General features: G+C 41.1%; 1 protein-coding gene across 1 annotated transcript in view; it reads right to left on the bottom strand.

The window, feature by feature from the left end:
* LOC116828661 (ATP-binding cassette sub-family C member 12) overlaps positions 1-23,911 on the bottom strand; it is a 74,508-nt gene that overhangs the window by 11,331 nt on the left and 39,266 nt on the right. Inside the window, exons 12-18 of the mRNA XM_075073837.1 lie at positions 23,021-23,093; positions 19,468-19,671; positions 5,355-5,489; positions 5,150-5,252; positions 4,997-5,068; positions 3,090-3,188; positions 1,725-1,828 (exon numbers count right to left, since the gene is read on the bottom strand). Of these exons, the coding sequence (XP_074929938.1) occupies positions 1,725-1,828; positions 3,090-3,188; positions 4,997-5,068; positions 5,150-5,252; positions 5,355-5,489; positions 19,468-19,671; positions 23,021-23,093 (790 nt within the window). The remainder of the gene's footprint in view (positions 1-1,724; positions 1,829-3,089; positions 3,189-4,996; positions 5,069-5,149; positions 5,253-5,354; positions 5,490-19,467; positions 19,672-23,020; positions 23,094-23,911) is intronic.

Below are 23,911 nucleotides of genomic sequence, written 5' to 3'. Positions count from 1 at the left end.
TCCCCAACAGTCTTTTGAAACTGGGCTGGTAAATTGGGGAGTCCATGCACTGGCCAGCTCTGGTAGTCAGCTGCCTGGCAAAGGGGGCAAGATGCTGGACCCCAGAAAGGGATGTTGCAAATTACTTCTCCCCAATCCTATACAACTGGGTTGCCAGGGAGGCACTGTACCTCTACGATCCAGGGCCTCTAGTGCCCTGCAGCTGGCAAGAAGGCACAATTTAGCTCTAAATTATTTTTATCTAATGATAATGGGAAATTTAGGTCTGATTTTGTTCCAATAAAACATGTACAACAATAGAGCACTCAAACTAATACAAATCAGTACATGATTCATGTCCACTTATTTCTATTCATTGTGAAAAAATGTGAAGCAATAAATCAGACATACACAGCTTTGAATTCCCAGCTCGTATATAATACAATATAATCAATCTGATTTTTACATGGCATACTTAATACGCATTATCTCAGAGCTCTTTACAGAGAGTTCATTCTATGCCAAAGAGGAAGGAAAAGGTTTTGAAGTGAAATTTAGGCTGAGTATGTGAGTCAGTGGGTTGGAGAGAGATGGCAGAGAATCCTAGATATGGGACATACAACAGCATCAGAGAAAGATTAACTTCTGGAGAAGCCCAAAATTGTAGAGGTGGAATGAATGGGGTAGGAGGGGATTAGATAAATGTGAGGTTAAAGGGACAGTGTGGATTGAGTCCAGGGACACTGTTGCAAACCAGGAGGGCAATGTTGCATTGGAACGGGCAGGAGCTGCTAAAAGGGGCAGGGGTGATATGGTCCATTTACTTAGAGAGCGTGCACCCACAGGGCCGGCTCCAGGCCCCAGCGTGCCAAGCGCGTGCTTGGGGCGGCATGCCACAGGGGGCACTCTGCCGGTTGCTGGGAAGGTGGCAGGCGGCTCCGGTGGACCCGGTGGAGCATCCGCAGGCACGCCTGCGGGAGGTGCACAGGAGCCGTGGGACCGGCGGACCCTCCACAGGGCCGCCTGCGGGAGATCCACTGAAGCCGCGGGACCGGTGAGTGGCAGCGTGCCCCCCATGGCGTGCCATCATGCTTGGGGCGGCGAAATGACTAGAGCCGGCCCTGTGCACACAGCAAATGAAGTGGTGATTTAATGCCAATAGGCATATTGGTACTAGCTCTAATCGAACTAGCCTGGGTAACAATAGCGAAGTGTGGTGGCACAGGCTTCAGTGCAGGCGATCCATCCCAGTAGAAGCCCACTCGAAACCCTGGGTACACACTTAGGTTGCTAGCCCATGTTGAAGCCTGTGCTGCCCCATCTTCACTACTGTTGTTACTCAGGCTAGCAAAAGCGGCAATCACACCATAATTTGCTCAGAGAGAGAGAGAGAGAGAGAAATAGTCTCAGCAATATGAATCTGAACAAGCACAGTGTAAATGATGACACACTGAACACTTTCAAGAGCAAGTTCAACAAAATTCAGAGGAAGAGAGAGTGGCCCTCTGAAGTTTAGAGAGAAAGGATTTATGAAAACCATTTAAAAAGGAACTGCAATTGAGATGGGAAGAAATTAAGATAAAGAAGAATTTCATCTGAAGTAGGGTTTGAAGGCAGCCCTACAGCAACTGTCTTAATGCTACAGATGCTGGAGTGGAGCTTTATTATTCATATTAAATACTTCAAATATATGTGCAACTCTGTTTTTAAGGAACAGAAATTTACAATTAAATTGTTACACTTACCCCTGAGCCCTGTTCTAGCCAGAAACTTAACCACCAATTGCTGAAGGTTGAGCAGCCAATCATCAAAATAAAGAGAAGTACAACAAAGGAAGACATTATGAAACCTGAAAATGGAACAAAAGACCAGACTAATAACTGATGATGTAAGAATGGTTAAGCATACTATACTCATGTACTCTGTTGTGTATCTTCTCAGCAAAGACTTTATTGTTTAATCTGAATTTATTCTTCTCTTCCTATAGGTGCAGAACTGCCATTTACAAGAATGTGGGAACAAGGAGTAAAATCCTGAAGTAAAGGTCAAGGTAAAAACTGAATAGGGGCTTCTGAATTTAACCCATTTGCCCAGAGAAGAGGAACTGATACTAACTGTTTTTGGTATTTTCCAGAATGGTGGCTAAGGGCCAGATTCTGCAATCCTTGCTCATATTAAGTAGCTTTTATTCAAGTGAGCAGCCTCACTGTACAAAATGTTATTGATTGTGAGTGTGGGTTTCAGAATCTGTTAATTAATGTTTGAGAAAACACTTAATGTACATACTAAAATATATGCATACTCACTGCACACACATACACCACATGATTCTTACTATGAACCAGCATTGAAATAGCGGGCAATGCTCCCTGGCTATGAACCTAAAAGGGGTTATAAGGATTAATAATTCATATTTAAAATCTGGTAAATTGGTCTCACTCTCATTCATGTATGTTACTATGTGATCTGTGAACATAAATGATTGTTTGCATATGCATATAAGGGATTTGAGGTCAAATAGTTGTGTGTGCACTTTTACAGGCACAGTAATTGAGCCCATGGCTAACCATAGGCCCAGACAGTATATTTTATATCAGAGGGATAAAATCTTAAGGGTAAAAATATGCATACATATTTACATAAACGCACTGCTGACTTCTCTATCTAATGAGCTGGACCAAAACCCAGATGTGAATTATTCCAAACTTCGATCTTGAAATCCCAATCTAGATCCAAATTTTGCTTTTCAGGGTCCACTCTGCCTAGAATGTTTCACATTTTCTCTCTGATAAATGTCAGAATATCTTAAGTTATTACTCAGTTACTAACATATTTCTCTATAAAACCCAATGATCTGCAATTCTAGATTATAAATATATCAGGAGATTGCAATGCTTTGTTCCTTGAGAAATACAACCATTTTATTGTGTGTTTGTCTAATTTCAATAAGTTTAAAGCAGGAAACTTTAACAGAGATCAAGAATGAGGCAATCTGAAACTGAAATATTAAAGTTTAGATTTAGAGAAAAACATTGGAAAGGAATCCTAGCTTTAAAAATGGAAATATCAAAGAAAAAAATTCAGTATAAAGACATTTTTGCAGAATGTACCTCCAGATGCCTTAATATAAGCGTGATAGGTTTTCCATGTCACTGAGCCTTCTTGTTTTTCCTCTTTTCTAATAAGTTGGTTTACAGGAGCTACCAAACAAACAAAAAGGATACATTTGTGTAACAAAATTTTGACCCAATATCAAGGAATCCTGGGCATGTTAAACCAAAATAAAAGACTCTGTATGCTAAAATACATATTTATAGCGTCATAAGAAACTCAGTGAAATGTATTCCTTCTTCTAAAGAATCCCCGCTGTCTCTGGATGCTGCCATATGGTAAATGCTCCCTCCAGTTTTATAATGGTTTTTGAATGACTAGAAAATCGTGACGAGAATTAAAATGTAAATGATATGGGTTTGCTGAAAATGATTGATAGGTTTGAATGCAAAACTCTATTGACATTCTTGTTCTTCTTCCTCATCCTTGACAGAGCAATATGCATGCTAAAGCAGAATAAGAAACCAAATTTTTCTGCTCTGCTTAAGACAGTTATAAAACTGTGTATATCACTACACTGCTAATGTATAGAATTTGATGTGAAGGGAAAGGTTTTATAGCTAAAAGTAATTTGCTGTCTATATTAGTCCTTTACATTATAACATCCCTGTAACTTTGATTTAGCTTTGTAAATGTCTTTTGTTTGTCCTACCCCCATTATATTTCTTTGAAAGGATTTTAAGAGCAGAAATAGAACAGTTATTGAAATAACAGTTCCAGCCACTTTGGGCGATACTAATGAGAAACTTCTGTTCAGCATAATACTGTGACCTTTGGTTCTACTGAAAGCTCTGGCTGGCAGCTTCGCCAAGGTAATTTTAACTTCTTCATATTTGTGAGAGATGTGCTTATAAGTGACAGTGTCAGCTATGCAAATGAAGGAACAGTGTCAGTGCTTACAAGTTTACATCTTGCAGGACAGATAACAAAATGGGCTGTGTCTTATCTTCTCTGTCTCCTCCCTGTACTTTTTTTGGCCATAACCCCACTCTTCCACAAGTTACATTTTATACATTTCAAAGTTGCTCATATTCCTTCAACCAAGTTGAAAAAAGGTCTCTCAGGTTGCGTCACCCCACCAACATGGAAGGTGGAGGTAGGACTCTCTTTAGAAACCGCCCCCACTCACACACCCCAGACTTACTACCTGTCCAGCACTGCCTCAGTTGGACAGAGTGGAGGCGCAGTGGCAGAGCAAATGTGAGGATGCTTGCACTGCAACTGTCTGTGTTATGCTTGTTCCCAGAGCTGGCTTCAGCATTTTTACCACCCCAACCAGCGGGGGGAAAAAAAAAGCTGTGATCGGCAACACTTCGGCGGGAGCTCTACTGCCGCCACTTCATCCTTCGGCGGCAATTCTGCAGCAGGTCCTTCCCTCTGTCCCTTTCGGAGGGACTTACCGCTGAGGAGCCAGACGTGCTATCCCTTTCCGTTGGCCGCCCCAAGCACCTGCTTGCTGCACTGGTGCCTGGAGCCAGCCCTGCTTGTTCCAAAAGGAAGACATAAGCTTACAGTATTCTCGGTGTGGCATTTTTCACAAATATTAAATTAATCTAAAACTGTTCCAAAAAGTGAGGTGGCAATGATGATTGATCTGCTTCAATGCCCATCACGTCAGGAAAGGCAATTTTATTATTATTTTAGAATAATTATTTGTTTTGCACTAATGCACCAACATCCCATTGTGCTGTACAAACAGAGCAAAAAGACAATGCCATCCCTAAAAAGAGCAACTAATAAGTGCAGGCAAGAGGATCTGAGGAACAGAAATTAGTTGATGGACACAGCATATTTTGAATGCAGCAGTCTCTTTCAAATCAGAAGTCTATATTAATATACAATTAAATTCATTTTTTTTAAAAAACAACAATTGGGAAAGATGCACACGTGAATCTTTGTAGCATACCTGTGTTATTTCCCCTTTGTGGGTCTCTCTCAGGTTCCTTTATGATGATTTCTTCATCAGACATAACAAAAGCTATGTGGTATGAAAGAACAGTTAGTCTTTTTTAAACAACAGAGTATAGGCAATTCTGATTATTCTCCTAAAATACATTACCAGGATTTTCAACCCCTCCATAAGAGCTTCCTGAGGAATCACTCTTATCCTGAGTTTTGCTCATTGGTTCTTTCATTGATCCAGTCAAAATAATTTCTGGGTCCTGTAAAATAAGAAAAATTTGCTTGTGTGATCTGAAACCCTATTTTCAATATTCCAGGGCATGAAAATCAGAATATGTTTAAGAGTAAGGGCTAACTTTTACCTTTGCTTGCTCCATATAGAGGTTTTGAATTAGCTGAGCATAGCGTCCTTTTTCTTTCATTAAATCTTTGTGAGTTCCCCTTTCATATATTTCTCCATCTTCTAATAAAATGACTTCATCACAGAATTCTAAATACTACAGATTTTTAAGAATGGACCATTAATTCCATAAATATTGTAACTGCATTGGAAATAAATGCATGCACGTAGTGTCTTCAAAGTGAATGGTGGTAATTAACAGGTTTCATTTCACAGTTGGGAAAACTTCAGCAATTCTATGTTCATTTACTACATTCATGCAAGTGTCTATGCCTCTGTCTATACTCCACAATTGTGTAAAGGAATTATTTTAAAATTGCTTTCCAATATGATCAATTTTGTTTAAAAAATTCAGCCTAAATTACCAAAATAGCTTGTTTGGGCTCCACTGAACTTGATGCTCTTCCCTTTAATTTAGCCAACATAATGGATTCATTCCTTAGCTGTGCTTATAAATGGTGAGGGCCACTGAGAGGAAGAACTGTGAAAAGGGCACTTTCTATAACCCTGGGGCTGGTTCTGTGCTGGATCCTGTATAGTTAGTGGAGCCTAAGGACTAGCTATGATTCCAAGGATCTGATATATCAATTGGAGATTGTCAGAACACAGTGACATTCTGGTCTCACACCCTTCTTGGCATGACCTCATCACGTCCCCTCTGTAAGTTCCTGAAGAGAGGTAACATAACAACTGGCTATGGTGTCTCTACACCACCCAAGAATTTCTCCTTGCCAGAGGGTTTCCAAGCTGACTGCTTATGTTTTCTTTCCAACCTCTTTAGGCCAACTGAATGGCAGTGCAGAGCAGGGGCCAGGGCAGGTCTGATGCACTTCATTTACTAATTGGATTTCTATTTATTCTGTCTCTGACAAATCTGAACCAAATCTCCTCAAGTTATTAGTGTCACGGTTCTGCACATAAAGGGCAAATCCTGCTTTCACTGGTACAGGTACAGCAGCAAAACTCGTGTGGCTGCTGCACTAGAGGCATGGGGGGATGTTCAAACTGCAGAGGGATGCACCATGCCTCTGCGAGTTCTCTTCACCATATGGGCTTCATGGAGCGACTCTGGCTCCACTGTAATTTCATTGCCTTGATGAGAGTATTCTTCTTCCCCTCCTTGGATGCTGGGGATTAGTTTTGCCCCATGAGTCTCTTAGAAAATTAACTTCAACAATCACCTTTCCTCAGCCTTTTCTATCAAATTGTACTTCTTGCCACTTGGCAGGCCCATTACTCTCTCTCCAAAATACATGTCAATATTTGATCATTACTTTATACATTCAGTTCAGATCTGAGCTCTGAGGTTTTGTGCCCCACAATGTACTGGGACCTAAAGAACCTGAGAAATTTGAAGTAGGTTACTATTACTCCTGGGAGAATTTTGCACCACTATATATGTGCAGAATTGATGTTCGGCGCAGATTTTTTTTTCCTGCAGAAAAAATATTCTGCCTAAGAAGTGCTGCAGTTCTGCCTTTCACCCAACAGAGGCCACTGTGGCACCAGAACAGCCACATAGAATTTTTAGCCTTTTGGTACAGAATCTCGCCCCCCCGCCCCAACCGTGAGAGCATTCTAGATTGTATAAGCAAGTCCTTGCTCCAGCCAACCTCAGTTGATTTCAAAGAGGCAATAGTACAGTTTTTCTCAGCTCCAGATAAGTGCAACGTATGAGTTCAGTTCTGGAAGTATGCTCTGGTGCATTTTCACCATCACCACATAGTTTTTTTTCTTTAGGAAATAATTTAGGAAGATAAGAACACAGGCCCTGGTTCTAATGGGGACTTCAATCACCCTGACATCTGCTGGGAGAGCAATACAGCAGTGCACAGACAAGCCAGGAAGTTTTTGGAGAGTGTTGGGGACAACTTCCTGGTGCAATTACTGGAGGAACCAACCAGGGGCCATTTTCCTCTTGACCTGCTGCTTACAAACAGGGTAGAATTGGTAGAGGAAGTAGACGTGGGTGGCAACCTGGGCAGCAGTGACCATGAGAGGCTGAGTTCAAGATCCTGACAAAAGGAAGAAAGGAGAGTAGCAAAATACAGACCCTGGACTTCAGAAAAGTAGACTTTGACTCTCTTAGGGAACTGATGGACAGGAACTCCTGGGAGGCTAATATGAGGGGGAAAGGAGTCCAAGAAAGCTGGCTGTATTTTAAAGAAGCCTTATTGAGGGTGCAGGAACAAACCATCACAGTGTCCAGAAAGAATAGCAAATATGGCAGGCGACCAGCTTGGCTTAACAGTGAAATCTTTGTTGAGCTTAAACACAAAACGGAAGCTTACAAGAAGTGGAAACTTGGACAGATGACTAGAAAGGAGCATAAAAATATTGCTTGAGCATGCAGGGTTGTAATCAGGAAGGCCAAAAAACAACTGGAGTTGCAGCTAGCAAGGGATTTGAAAGGTAACAAGAAGGGTTTCTACAGGTATGTTAGCAACAAGAAAAAGGTCAGGGAACATGTGGGATCCTTAATGAATGGGGGAGGCAACCTAGTTACAGATGCAAAGAATCCTGTGGTACCTTATAGACTAACAGACGTTTTGGAGCATGAGCTTTTGTGGATGAATACCCACTTCGTCAGATCCAGGCCACATCTGGAGTATTGCATCCAGTTTTGGGGACCCCACTACAGAAAGGATGTGGACAAATTGAAGAGAATCCAGTGGAGGGCAACACAAATGATCTGGGGGTTGGAACACACAACTTACGAGGAGAGGTTGAGGGAACTGGGCGTGTTAAGTCTGCAGAAGAGAAGAATGACGAGGAGATTTGATAGCAGCCTTCAACTACGTGAAGGGGGGTTCCAAAGAGGATGGAGGTCAACTGTTCTCAGTGATAGCAGATGACAGAACAAGGAGCAATGGTCCCAAGTTGCAGTGAGGGAGGTTTAGGCTGGATATTAGGAAAAACTGTTTCAGTTGGAGGGCGGTGAAGCACTGGAATGGGTTACCTAGGGAGGTGGTGGACTCTCCTTCCTTAGAGGTTTTTAAGGCCCAGCTTGACAAAGCCCTGGCTGGGATGATTTAGTTGGTGTTGGTCCTGCGTTGAGAAGGGGGTTGGACTGGATGACCTCCTGAGGTCTCTTCTAACCCTAATCTTCTATGATTCTATAAATGAGGCCAGCTATATTAATGTATTATGAAGGATGCCTGCTAAAATAAAAAGTTTTTAAAAAATCAAGCAAAGCAAAGACTTCTACAACAATGTCAAATCACCTAAGGTATACAAATGTAGGTTTTTTTCTTCTTGTTTTTTTACAGTTCTATTTATGTTGTTAAATTTTAAATACAAATATGCAGCATGGGCAGAGTGGCCAAGTTAACATTGCTGTAGGAACCTCACATTTTGCATTTTCTGGATTCTTCTTTTCTTTTATCAGACCAACCTTAATGTTGCATTAATTTAGATTTTGGCATTTACTACATGCTATGCTAATGTCTTCCATTAGTGTAGGACATTCTCCTCCAGATTTTGCTTCAAGGCAGTATAAAATGTTGCTTCTGTGCCACCTGCTGGTACATTGCTTTTATATTACTAGCAACAACAACAACAAAAGTGAAAAATGAAATGGGTGTATTAGATCAAACAAAAAAACAACTCCTGAGACATATTTGCCATTAGGAAGCTATGAGAAATGCATTCCAGTATAAAGACGCTAATGCTGAACAAGGACATCTGTGCTTTAATTAAGATTTATTGAAAATTATGACTTTCAGAAGGGAGTTATTTCCCTACTTTGATAATGGAAGGAGGAGGGGCTTGAAGCACAGTACTTTAGACTGCAGAGAGATGTCTGCTCAAACACAAGCCTTTGTACTGTATGTCTGGTACGCCTGGAGGTAGAGCTGGGAGGGAAAAGTTTTTCCTGCCCTGCAAAAAACAATTCAAGATTTCAAATGCTTATTCTTTTCTGCACTGGGACAAACCCAAGAGCTTTTGAAGTTTTGTGTCTGTTTCCGGAACACCGACTAGCAAAGGCTCTCAGTGAGGACATGAGAGATTCAGGTTCAAGTCTCTGGCCTGAATCAGACAGAGCAGGGACTTGCACCTGTGTTGCCCACATCCTAGAAGGATGCCCTAACCACCAGGTTATTAGGTATGCTTAGGTGCATGGCTCTAGCAGGGTGGCCTGCCCCTTAGGGGCCAAAAGGCCTGCGGGTAGTCAGCCCTGTTTAGGATGACAGTATTTTCCCAAAGGGAAAACAGGACACTGGGCCAACCTGAGACCCCCGCCCTCCACCTGCCTGCTGCCAATAGGGCCGGCCTGAGGCCTCCCTTTCTCTCCCAAGTGTGAGGCTGGCCTGAGCCCCACTGCATTCTGCCTACATGCAGAGCTGGCCTGAACTCCCGTGCCCGTGTCCTCTGCCCGAGCCCCCCTGCTGCCAGTGCCCCCCTCTACCCGGTTTGGCCTGAGGCCCCTTTCTACCCGCTGCATGAGGGGCTAGCCCAAGACCCCCTGCCGCCTGCCCACGGAGAGCCTCTCTCCCGAGCCCTCCCTCTCGTGCAGGGCTGGTGTTGCCACTCATCTCCCTTCCCACCCACGCATTCCTCAGTTGGCATGAGCAAATGCGAGAAATACACAGTTTTGCCAAAATAAAGTTGGGACAGCCAGGACAAGGCTTAAAAAAGGGACTGGCCCAGCCAAAACGGGATGTATGGTCACCTTAGCCCTGTTCAGCCAGACTGAGGGAGCTAGATTAATTGGGGTCAAGTGATAGCATGAAACAGCTCGGCCTCTTAAAAGGACTAAGAAAGCTCAGTTGGGGGGGTAATCACAGGGAGCAAGCTGGGTTCCTGTCAGAAGCGGCTCTATGGTTTTTGCCGCCCCAAGCACGGAAAACAGTACAACAAAGAAATGCAAGGCCTGATTGCCTGAATGAAATGACATCATGAGAAGTGTTCCTTCTCAGGAGGAAGCTGCGTTGAAGATGATGAAAGGAACATGTCTGAACATGCAGGATCTTCAGATTGGTAAACTTTTTTATTTCAAACTTCTTTCATACTGCCTGTCTTCCTTCTGAACTATTCTTGAATTCTCATGTTTGAGCAAAAAATATAATTGTTACTCTATGGTTCTGTAATTTTAGATGCAGTTGTGATAAAAAATAAATAGCGGAAATAGGCAGATCTTTCTATTACAATTTCACCTATAAACTGGTACTGAATGTCAGTGAGTAATACTAAATATAATGAGTAATACTAAATGAGCAGTATGGTAATCATAATTAACTGCATTGACTTATTTTGTTTAGGACAATCCATCCTCAAGATACAGGATTCTGAAGACTATCCACCTTCGTGATCACCTCATTTTCTATAGTTTCAGAGTTATCTGCCAGTGTTAATGTTTCAGTCACATCATGTATATGACATACCCACAGTATATCACCTGTAGCAAAAAGAATAAAAAATCTCCATCATCCAGAAACAATCATAGATAAGTTTGTGATAAGAACCAGCAGATTACAAAAAGAGGTAATTGATGAAAAAATTGCCCGTTTTGGTTTATGCAACAAACTCTTCTTTCTGTATGATTGAGAACACACACTTCGTTAACGTGGTTCAGTTGTTAAGACCAGGATACAGTCAGATGTCGCAGGCAAATTGCTGAATAAAGTGTAGAAAAGAGAAATTGAGCAGTGTGCAAAAGGTCTAGAAGGTGAAATTGTTAACCTGAGTCCTGATGGGTGGAGCAATGTCCACAATGATCCTGTTGTATGTGCGTGTCTGACAACAGAAGAAGGGAACGTCTTCCTTACAGAAACAATTGATACGTCAGAAAGTGCACACACAGCAGAATACTTATAAGAAGAAGCAGTAAAAGCTATAACAAACTGTGGGAAAAAAATTCAAATGTCTAGTACGCAGCTTGGTCACAGACAATGCTGCAAATGTATCCAAGATGAGAAGAAATTTAGAAGAGCGTGAAGAGAGTCCCAAGCTAATAACATACGGTTGCAGTGCTCATTTGAGGCACCTCCTAGCCAGAAACTTCGGTGTTCCAGAAATGAAGGCTAATGTTGTTGAAATTGCAAAATACTTTCATAACAACCACTTTACAGCAGCTGCTCTGAAAAAAGTGGGAGAAATCAAGCTAACTCTCCCACAAGACGTGCAGTGGAACTCAGTAGTGGACTATTTTGAGCACTATATCAAGAACTGATCTAATCTGATGACAATTTGTGAACAAAATCGTGAAAAAATAGATGGCACTGTCTTAGCCAAAGTTCTCAACGTTGGGCTTACGAGAAATGTTGAACACATGCTGAGTATCCTGAAGCCTATTTCTGTAGTCTTGAACAAAATGCAGGGAAATAGTTGTTTTATTGCTGACGCTGTTGAAATTTGGAAGGAACTCAGTAAGATCTTAAAAGAGAAATATGCAAAGAGAGTTAAATTACAAGCATTAAAAAAATGAATGGGACAAGCACTATCTCCAGCTCATTTTCTTTCAGATAGTCTCAATATTCGGTACCCAAACCATAACTGCTGCAGAAGAGGAGTTGGCTATGACATGGACATCCAGGAATAATCCCTCCATAATGCCAACTATGATAAACTTCAGAGATAAGGGTGAACCATTCAAGAAATATATGTTTGCTGATGTTGTTTTAAAGAAAGTCCCACCAGTGAACTGGTAGATGTCACGTAAGCACTTGGAGTCAGAGACTGTTGAAGTGATAATCTCACTTTAACAGCAGTAGGTTCTTTTGCCGGTGTAAAAAGAATATTTTCTTCCTTTGGACTAATTCATTCCAAATTGAGAAATTGTTTGGGACTTGAAAAAGCAGGAAAGCTTGTTTTTCTTTTCCAAATAATGAACAAACAGGAAAATGAAGGTGAATATGACTGAATTAGCTGCAGACGCCAATATTTTAAGTTTCTTATGTTGACCTGGCTGACACAGTTAATTTTTGTTTTCTTTTTTAAATGTCATTTAACTATTTTAGTTAAAAACAATTTTAACAAAAACAAAACTGATTTTAAAAAACTTGAATGTTTAACTAAATTAAAAAATGCATATGCTTGTTTTGTTAAAATATTATGTGTTTGCTGTTGAAGAAAATAATCCAGAATACATAACATTGTTGTTTTAGTTAAATTAAACAATTTAAATGTCTGTCTGGTAATATTCTCCTCCTAATACAGCATGTCAAGAAAATCCTCCAAATATTAACGATTAACCTGTTGAATTGGAGATAGTTCACCTCCCAATGACTTCATAACTATCTGCTTCAATTACCTTTGGTAAATGAAAAATTTTTGATATCACTGTAAAACTAATCTAAAAAGTTTTCAAAATAAATCACTTTAAAAATGTATAGTGGGTACCTTCTAAAAATGAAACCATCTATCTCTGAGTTGTGAAGAATATGTATTAAGTTTATGAGAACCAACAAAAATGCACTTTTATGTAGAAATCTATGATTAAATTGAGTCTTCCTGACTAGTGATTTAAATCATGATTTAAATAAATCTAGTTAAATCAAATCCACCCTGTCCAGGAGGTATCCCACAGTGCTCCGCTGTGACCACTCTGGAGAGCACTTTCAACTGCACATCAACCAGGTACATAGGAAATGGCTACTCCCCTGTTAAAGCCCTGGGAACTTTTGAATTTTCATTTCCTGTTTGATCAACGTGGCAAGCTTGCCAGCACAGCTGATCGTGGAGACTCAAGGCCACAAACATGCTTCAGCATGGAGTACACAGGAGGTGGCGGAGCTTATTGTGGTGTGGAGAGAAGAGTCTGTGCAGGCAGAGCTCCGATCCAGCAGAAGAAATGCTGAAATTTATGCCAAGATTGCACAGGGCATGGGGAAAAGGGATACACCAGGGACATGCAGCAGTACAGTATGAAAATAAAGGAGCTTTGGCAAGCATACCAGAAGACAAGGGAGGCGAACAGTCATTCTGGTTCTGCCCCACAGACAAGCTGCTTTTATGAGGAGCTGCATGTGATTCTCAGTGGCAACCCCACAACTACCCCAAAACGCGCCATGGATACCTCCCGGAAGCACTTGGTGACCTTGAGCAACAACGAGGAGGTCATTGTTACAAGGAAGAGGAGGAGGAGGAGAATATGAGGCAGACAGGAAGAGCATCCATTCTCCCTGACAGTCAAGAACTGTTTTTAACCCTGGAGCCCATCCCTTCAAAGGGCCAGTTGCCAGCAGACCATGATGCCGGGGAAGGCACCTCTGGTGAGTACACATTTCCAATCAAACTGTAGGCGTTACATGCTATTATTTTTTATGTTTAATCTGGACAAAAAATTAGGTGTAGTGGGTATCGGTGGCCACTCCATCTATGCAGAGGGTGATCTCCCAACAAGACTGTTTATGTGCAAAGGGATAGCCCGGGAATCCTCCATGAAGATCTTTAGGAAGCTTTCATGGAGGTACTCTGCAATCCTTTTCAGAAAGTTTCTGGGAAGAGGCTGCTTTTTTCGTCCACCACAGTAGGACACTTTCTGGCGCCACTCCACTATTAACTCTGTGGGCATCATTGCAGCACACAGCATTGCAGCATAAGGACCAGGTCTGTACCCAGATGCTTGCCACCTCTGTTACCCTCAGGAGAGTGATATTGCATAGGGTCACCTAGGGGAAACGGGGGGAAGTTTTCAATGCCAACCCTTATAGCACAAACAATTCAACAAGTAATCTGCCCCCCATTTGGTGAAATCTGGGTCACACAACCACATTTTCCCAGACGTGCCATGGTTGTGGTTGGAAGGGATCACTGTATTGCAAGCAGCATTGAAAAAAAAAAGGGGGGGGTGACGGCTTCCTGTTTGTCTCCCTTTCCCCCTTCCAACCCAATGCCGCTTTAGTTAAAAAAAAAAAAAAAAAAAACTATTTGGGGGGCTTTACACTGGTGCCTGCCCTCAAGATCATCCAGGTTGCTGGGGGAAAGGGAACTTTTCTCAAGTTACAACCTGTGATCCCAAGGATGTCTTCAGAAAAGCAGTAGCACAAGACCTCTCACCCATGCCTTGTGGCCTTACCATGGCTGGAGCAGCAAACCAACTCTTGCAATAGCCAGCAGTTGTGATTACGTTGTGACTTGCAGTGAAGTGTATTGAGGGGTGGGGTTTTTTATACAAAAATTAACCTTGCACCAGAAACCACGTATGCATGCTACCCTTGTGTTTTGCATTCCTTGCAGCTGAAACCTTGTCCGTTGGCGCATCCTCCACACTGGGACATGACTTTCCCAGATTGGAAGGTAGAAAAAGAAGATTTGGGAGGACATATTCAATGAGTTAATGCGTGCCTCTGAGAGTGACCACGTGGAGCTCAGAGCATGGAGGATTACATTGTCTGAGAACCTGGATATGGACAGGGAGGACAGGAGAGCATGCAGGGAACAAAAGCATGCCATAGAGGAAGAGATGCTGTGGATTATGAAGAAGCAGTCAGACATGTTGAGGCGTCTGGCTGCAGTTCAGGAAAGGCAGCTGGATGCTAGGGTCCCTCTGCAGCCTATGCTGAACCTGTTGCCATCATCGCCCAGTTCTACATCCTCCTCCCCCAAAATGTCCAATGGAGAGGGGACGAAGTTCAGTATCGCTTGCACTCAACACCAGGGCAGGGTACAAGGACCAGAAGGTGCACATTCTCACACCTTTGATAGTTATTGCAGTGCATCTGTAAGCAAGCTTTTCTTGTTTCTTCCCCCACTGTTTTATCAGCACTTTTGCCCCAGCTTATTTTACTTTTCTTTGCTGTCTCTGTGTGTTTGTAAGCATAATAAAACTTAACTGATTGAGGAGAAAAGGCTCTTTATTCATTCAATCTCCATGGTTGGTGCAGGTTGAGTTTACAGGGAAGAAAATGCGATGGAGGAAACAGTTTGGTAAGAAACAACACAGACAAGTGTCACATTACTCTGGCTCATTGCTGGCTTTCAAAGGCTCATAGAGACGTAGAGCCCCTCGATGTTCTCTTCTTACTTGCCTGGTATCTGGCTAGTCAAAACTGGCTGCCAAGCGATCTGCCTCAACCTTCCTTCCCAGCAGAAACTTTTCTCCTTTTGTTTCACAGATATTATGACTCACACAGCAGGCAGCAGTAACAATGGGGATATTGCTTTCATTGAAATCTAATCTAGTCAGCAAACGGTGCCAGTGACCTTTTAAACGTCCAAACGCACATTCCACCACCATTCTGCACTTGCTCAGCCTATGGTCAAACCAGTCCTTACTGCTGTCCAGGCTGCTTATGTACAGCTTCATGAGCCACGGGAGCAAGAGGTAGGCAGGGTCTTCGAGGATCACGATTGGCATTTCAACATCACCAGTGGTTATTTTGCAGTTTGGAAAGAAAGTCCCTGCTTGCAGCTTTCTGAACAGACTGGAGTTCCTAAAAACACGCACATCATGCACCTTTCCAGATCATCCCACGTGGATGTTGGTGAAATGGCCCCTGTGATCCACCAACGCTTGGAACACCATTGAGAAGTACCCCTTTCGGTTTATTTACTCTTTGGCAAGGTGGTCTGTTGCTAAGATAGGGATATATGTTCCATCTATCACCCCACCACAGTTAGGAAACCCCATCATGGCAAAACCATCCACTGTGTCCTGCATGTTTCCCAGAGTCACTACCCTTCTTAGCAGAAATATGTTGATGGCCTTGCAAACTTGGATCACAACAGATCCCCCGGTAGATTTACCCACTTCAAATTGGTGTCCCACTGACCGGTAGCAGTCTGGCGTTGCAAGCTTCCATAGAGCTATTGCCACTCACTTCTCCACTGTCAGAGCAGCTCTCATTTTAGTATGCTGCGCTTCAGGGCTGGGGAAAGCTCCAGTTCCTGGAAAGTGGCCTTACGCCTTCGAAAGTTCTGCAGCCACTGCTTGTTATCCCGTAGCTGCACAATGATGCAGTCTCACCAGTCAGTGCTTGTTTCCTGGGCCCAGAAACAGCACTCAACCATGTCAAGGTGATGCGTGACTGTCACCAGCAACTGCAAATTGCTCCACTCTGTGTCTTCCAGCAGGGCTGCTTGTGTGTCATCACATTGTTCTGTATGGCAGCTCCTGTATTGGATGTGTAAATACTGCAGGATAAAGCGCGAGGTGTTCGTAATGCTCACAACAATAGTGTACAGCTGAGCGGGGTCCATGCTTATCGTGCATCTGCGCGGGTAACCCAGGCTTACGGAAGAAGGTGCAATTGATGGTTTCCTACTGATTTCAGAGAGGGAGGCAGGTAAGTGCATAATGGGAGGCTAACGCCATGTTTCCATAACCACCCACGCCAATGTTTGGTCCCATAAGACATTGCAAGCCCAACCCTAAATTCCACTCAGCTAGGTGCACTGTGGGATAGCTATCCACAGTGCAGTGCTCTGTGTGTCGATACAAGCCCTGCTAGTGAGGATGCAGTCCGCTGACACAATGAGCATAGTGTGGACATGAAAGATTGACTTGCTTAAATCGGAGGGTCAGTGTTGACTTACATGAAGTCAAATTAACTTTGTAGTGTAGACATGGCCTTTCGCTATATCCGTACAGCCTGCAGAAGCTAGCCTCCCAGAGCTGGACAGACTTGGACTCATGCTACTGTGCTAAAAATAATTGTATAGATTATTGCAGTTTGGGCTCTGAAGACTCCAGTGTGGGGAGTAAGTAGGCTTTGGAGCCTGAGCTCCAGCCCAAGCTGCAATTTTAAAGTGCTGTCCTCATAACTAGTTATAGAGTTGTTAGCATAACCCCCATAATGCTAAGTCTGTCAACTTGCAATGGGAGGCATGCTGCCATATGCTGTATAGACAAATCCTTAAAGAGAGACTAGAAAACAAGTGGAGGAGGCGCCTGTGTGGAGGGGAAAGAACATTTTGTTTGTTTGGGGCTTTTAGAAGTTTGGAATTTTGTAAGCTGGTTTGTGACTTGTCTGTAGGCCTAAGCCACATCTCCAGCACTGACCTGTGTGTGGAGGGCTGACGAGCCCTACCTCGGGGAAGGAGAGAGAGTCTGCAGCACCACCATACATGGCCCACAATGGCTGCTCTGGGTTGACCACATCCTATTACAGTGTGTATCTAGTGTTGTGACCAGAAATTCAGTCCTGGACCTGAGAAACCTTCTCATTGAAAGGATTGGTTTTGATGACTCAGCATGTTCTATCAAAAAAAAATCAGTCAAATTCCTGAACAGCTGGACAGGTTGAGATTAAGTTTAGAGAATAAAGGAAATAGCTAGCTAGACCTGGCTGAGGGAGTGCAAGGGCTCAAAGGAAGAGAATATCAGCAAAGGAAACTATTTTAACCTGTCTGAGCAATGGGAGAGACCCACCCAGGGAAGGGGACTGGTGAGCATTCTCTTTGCTTTTAGGACGTGTTTTTTTCTGAGCACCCAATGCTCCATTTGAAATTGGTGGGATCTATATATATACTGCATCTGAAAATCAAGATGTAAGTGTCTGAGACCCTATTGCTATATGCATTGAGACTGGTATTCTGACACTTGGGGAAAAATCAAGGTCACAGACATGGGGCCTGATCTGAGGTCAATGGAAAGACTCCCGGTGGCTTCCATGCACTTTGGATCAAGTCCATGGAGACTGCTGCTCAAGTATGTTTCAACTTTAAGTTTTGTAGCTTCTGGCTCATTCATGCTGATTTACAGCTTAACTTTCTTGTACCTGGGCATTATGTATACCACAAAAGTGTAAGTTCCAAATATAGGATATGGGGGTTAGTTTTTAATGGCTATTAACTTAATGCAACAAAGAGTCAATTGAAAGGGAGAGGCTATTTAATGCTTTTTCCATTATTATAAGTTACTAATGCTAATCTCCAGTGGGAAACTAGAGCTCCCAATAAACTAACTACCAATATCCTATATTTTATTATGATTTTTCCCATAAGGTAGTTCAAACTAGGGAGGAGGGATAGCTCAGTGATTTGAGCATTGGTGTGCTCAACCCAGGGTTGTAAGCTCAGTCCTTGAGGGGGCCACGTAAGGATCTGGGATAAAATCAGTACTTAGTTCTGCTAGTGAAGGCAGGGGGCTGGACTCAATGACCTTTCAGGGACCCTTCCAGTTCTATGAGATAGGTGTATCTCCATATAACTCTATAAAGTGATTAAAGAGGGGTCCCTATGTCCAGTGCTAACAAGTGTAAAATGAAGAACTGGATGCAGTTGATTAAATTGTCCTCACTCCTAGAATGTTCTCCAGAAATGGAAACTGAGGTGGAGTCTAAAAAAGAAACATCTATTTATATATCTACTCCCATCATCATAGCAGTTGAGTGCCTTGCACATATTTAAAAATTAAAATAATAATTTTAACCTGAAGAGAGAGAGCCAAAACTACAATCAAATAGCAATTTTGTCTTATTGATAGCAATAGTTGAATTATTTAACCTTCTGCAAAAGGAACTAACTGTGAGAGACTACTTAATTACCTATGAAAGCACCTATATCCCCAGATTTTAGAGACATCTAAACACCAGTTAATTGGTTCCTACAGTCAGTGTCCTGTGTATTCCACCATTCCACGGCTGCAGAATTTGTCGTAGAATGCACTCCCTTCTTCAGAATCTAAGCTTTAATTAAAAAAAAAAAAAGATATTTCCAATCCTTTTGATTGCAAAGAAAACCTTGAAATTATGTAATGAATGTAAACCCATGCAGAGTTGTCTGCATGAGTCCAGACAACCTAAAATAATAACTCTAAGCCATATTCATCTCAGCAAGATATTAACCATGAAACCTAAGGATCACATTTAAAATGACTTAACTATTTCACTGATGATCTTTATAGCAGACCTGCCTAAGGTCATTGAAGAAGTCTGTGTTAGAGCCTGAACTTAGCACCTGGACCTAAACATTAATTATCAGGCTGTCCCATGTTGTCCCCAAAAGAACACTTACCATACAATCTCCAACATACTAAAAATAGAAAGAAATTGTCTCCTTTATTAAGTACAGTTTTGCTTACATTGTTTTGTTTGTGATATTATTTTACATGTATACTTATACATATATATGCTTCAAATATACTTCACATTTATAATTATTGCATTAATAATATTAATTGTTTTAATTACCTGTAGTTGATGAGTTACAAGAACTACTGTTTTTCCTTTAAGGGCCTCTTTTATGCATTTCTCAAAAATGTATTTTCCAACATGTGCATCGACTGCTGATAGGGGGTCATCCAACAAGTAAATGTCTCTGTTGGCATAAACAGCACGAGCTAAGCTGATTCTTTGCTTCTGGCCTCCAGAGAGGTTGAGACCTCTTTCACCTATCTTTAAATGGGAAAAGATCACTGCATGAGTTTATTGGTAATACACCTCTACCTTGATATAATGCGACCCGATATAACACGAATTTGGATATAACACGGTAAAGCAGTGCTCCAGGGGGGGCAGGGCCGCACACTCTTGCGGATCAAAGCAAGTTCTGTATAACACGGTTTCACCTATAACGCGGTAAGATCTTTTGGTTCCTACCTTTAACAATACTCTACCCTCAACACTACATGAGAGCATTAATGTTAGTGTGAACCCAAATCTTGATGTGGAACTTGAACCTATGCCTTTCTTAACCCTGAAATACAAGTGCAAGGTGCAATCATGTGAGTCCCACTAAGACATACATATAAAGAAATTTTCTTCAGCAGCTTATAAGAGAGATTTTTAAGGTGTCAAGCGGTTCAGAGCCGAAGAAGGAGGAGAAGGTGAATGAGGTCAGGTGGTACTGTTTCTGTTCCCTGTTGGGATCACGTCTGTGACTAATCAGAACAGTGTAAACTGTGAATATTAATCAGTTATACAACTTGAAATCCATGCTGATTGGCTAATTGATAAGTTGAGTATGCTATATCTGTTGAACACACAATTCACAATTTGTGCCGTTTTTGTAATATTTGCAATTTGTATTTTGAATCTGCAGATAAGACTGCAAACCGTAATTTGCAGACCAAGACAATTGTGACTAATTTCAAATAATGAATACATTTGAAAATTTCACGATCTGTTCCCAAATAGCAAGCAAACAGAAGAAAATGCAAAATCCATCAGTTAAACGATTACAATTTTTTGATCATCAATACTATCAGTATTAGTTTTATGGACCAAAACAAGAACACTTTAGAAAAGTGACTGACAAAAGAGAGATAAGACGGGAAGCTTTCATTGCAGAAAGGAAATCTGTGTTATCTAAACCTTATTTCTTAACTTTTCCAGGTTGGCAACCCCTTGTTTGAAGTTAATTTTCACAAGCCCCTTACATTTTTGATAAAAGTAAGTTTTATTTTTAAATATCAGCTATAAGCTTATATAATATATTTGTGTGTGTATTTCAGGAGGTTGACAGTGAATACTTGACCTTGAAGTGTAAAGGTGTATAGCAAGTAGGGATGAGAGATTTTCTTTGTTTTAGATTGTAATAAAAATTTCAATGCCTTGTGACCCTCCTAATTGCTTTCTATGACCCTCCTGGGTGTTGCAACTCACCAGTTGAGAGATATGGATCTAAGCATTCAGGATCAGAGTCTCAATTGCTGTAACTTGGTATAGCTCCACTGACTTCAGTTTACACAGTTGAGTCAGGAATCAGTTATAAATGACTGGCAAACAGTAATTATGGAGATGCACAGGAACATTGTCTCTGCAGTGAAACAGCTCAGGGAATACTACCATTCTCCCAAATCTGTTTCCAGAAGATAATGGTTTCTTTGTATATTTAAAGACCTGGCGTGAACCCTTCTATGTTCATTCAGCTAGTATGTCTTTGTTTCCTTGTCTGTGAGGACATGAACCCATTTTCCTTACAGGACTTGAGAGCTAGGTGCACAGATATTTATGTACAACTTCATCTCCAGAGGACAGTGTACAAGAGATATGTTACGAAAGGCGCTGAGTAGTAAATTCTCACCCATTTTGGGAATAATCTGTCACAAATGTGACCTGCAATTGATGAACACAACACAAAAAGAAAGTAAAATTGGACTCTAAGGCCCACTAACAAATAATGCTTGACAGGATAGCTGACAAACAGTAACAGGTGAATTGTAATATTTTTGGGGCCACTGTGCTCTGAGAATGTTCTACAAAGAAGATATCTTTTAGCCTTGGTAACAGATCCAGTACAGGAAGTCTAGAAACCACACAGACAAAATATTGAAAGTATTTGAAGAGGTGGGTGTTATTGCATTGAATTATAGTGCTATCACAGTAGAAATTTGTAAAATAAATACATACAATGAATTATCAGTCATCCTTTTTCTGCTGGAGGATGCTTTTTAGGGTTATAACAGCTGTGTTAAGAATGTTTATGTAAAACAGACATTTCTCCTATAACACAACTTTGATTTTTTTTCATTTAATAAAAAATAGATGTCACTTGGGTTTTTATTTCTTTTCTTTTCTTTTCTTTAAGCAGCATCATAACATTATTTTATGTGCATTGAGGTTTTCTTGAAGATTAGGGCCAGATTCAAATCCTGATGAGGTCAAGGTGAGTTTTTCAATTGACTTCAGCAGGCTTTAGTTTAGGCTGCAAGAGCAACACCTGGTTAGCATGGTTGATAGTTGAGAGTGCTCCTCACCCAGGTAGTAGGAATATGTATGCATATAATGGTAGCAGATAGATTAGGCTATTACTGCTGCTCATCACCCTGTATACTCTGTGGCAAACTGGATCTCTGGATTGTGCAGAAGCACTCTGGTGTCACAGACTGGAAATTCTATGGCAGCTTCATTTAAACATTAAAAATACAGGGTTTTATTTAAGCAAATATGAATAATACAAAGAATACAGTGGCCCCTGTATTTTTATATTAAATTCATTTATTTTATGCTGGTCTGGATGAAAGGAGGTGAGAGATAAATCTGTAATCTTTCCCTGTCCTCTGTGTCTCTTTTCTGCTTTCATATGGGCCATAAAATTTGTGTGCTAGGAATAGTGCAGTTAATATGTGGGAATATGAGTACTGTAGGGTATTTTCTTTTTTGTGATGTATAATACTTTTGTAAGTGTTTTATATGTTGGCACCTAGAACTTGTTTGGTTTATTATTAAAAAAAAAAAGAAAAAGTTTAATAAATAAAAATATTTTATGCTGCCCCCACTTTTTCGGTTTTCAGTATGTTGCAGATTTTTGAATTGACAACACAGAACTACTTTGGAGCTGTTGGAAGAAGCTGGATAGGAGCTTGGCAGTTTGATGTGGCTCAATTAGATTTTTTTTTTTACTCCTAGGAGAGTGGGACCCTAAGCTTTGGGTTTTGGGATAATCACACTACCAAGATGTATTCAGCTTCTCTGCAATCTTAGAAAGACTACGCTGCATGATTTACATTCAGTTCATGTTTGTAAAATTTCTTTTGTGAAACCATAGAACTAGAAATAAGTTTTTAAAAAATATTTTGAAATCCCCATTTCTCTAAAACTTTAAAACAAATGTCCAGAAAAAAAAATCTAGCCTGGGATTTGGTGTGGAATATGAATTTTTTTAGGGGGGGTGTAAATTGGAGTGAAAGTGGGTTGAAAATTGGACATAATGGGACTCTATTGTCAACTTTTTACTATGGAGAGTTTAACAGGTCTCCATAATATGTGCCAATATTTTAGTAGATTGCATAATGAGACTTACTTCAGTCAAATCCCCATAAGGAAGAGTTTCCATATCTGACTTCAGACTGCACACATTGATTGCATAATTGTACCTAAAGAATGAATGTTCAGAATTGTTTAATTCTTAAAAATATATTATTTTCTTCAGCACAAAATCTCATGTATTTTGAATTACTCTAGCATCTTGGTTGCAAATACATTGATTTGAACCATAATAATTCAGTGACCATGGCTATCATTCATTCCTTCAGATCCAGCCTTTTCCCCCCTGTTTTCTGTGTACACAAGTTACAGGTACATCATACTGTGACACAGTTGCCTTTGAAATTCTTATACAATATCATCATATGAGCAGATATACAGTGTTGTACTCTACAACCTCCAGTTGAGACCAAGAGTATCAAATCTGCAATTCCAGCCTCACATACAAATCCAAAAATGTAGGAACTTGAGATTAGACTTTAATTTGGATTTCTCAACCCTGCATCACAATTACTTGCTATATGTTGAGCCTTTTGACCAACCAAATACTGAACCTGATTCTCATTTACATTAAAGAGTTTTCACACCTCTTTGTCAGTGTAAAGAGGCCTTACTTTATTAGTAGTATTATAATGTATTTGAATTGTGTGGCACCCAGAGGCTCTACCCTATTGTGCTCAGCTGTGTACAAACATAATAAGGACATGGTCCCTGCCCTGAAGAGTTTACGATCTAAAAGGTCATAAGTTTGCATTGATGGCCACTTTAGGGTGTCCCTGCCAGCAGGTAATGGGATCTTGGGGAGCAATTACCACACAGGTGGGGTGCAAAATAAACTTTATTAAGAAAATGCAAAAAACAGGGAAAATTCAATAGTGAGGGGTATGGGGTTTGTTAAGGTAGACAATTGGGGAGGGGTTTCTTTTAG

This window comes from Chelonoidis abingdonii, chromosome 19, assembly GCF_003597395.2.
Source record: "Chelonoidis abingdonii isolate Lonesome George chromosome 19, CheloAbing_2.0, whole genome shotgun sequence".
Taxonomy (NCBI): domain Eukaryota; kingdom Metazoa; phylum Chordata; order Testudines; family Testudinidae; genus Chelonoidis; species Chelonoidis abingdonii.
The sequence above is the reverse complement of the archived record's forward strand: the minus strand, read 5'-3'. Positions and strand labels throughout refer to the sequence as shown.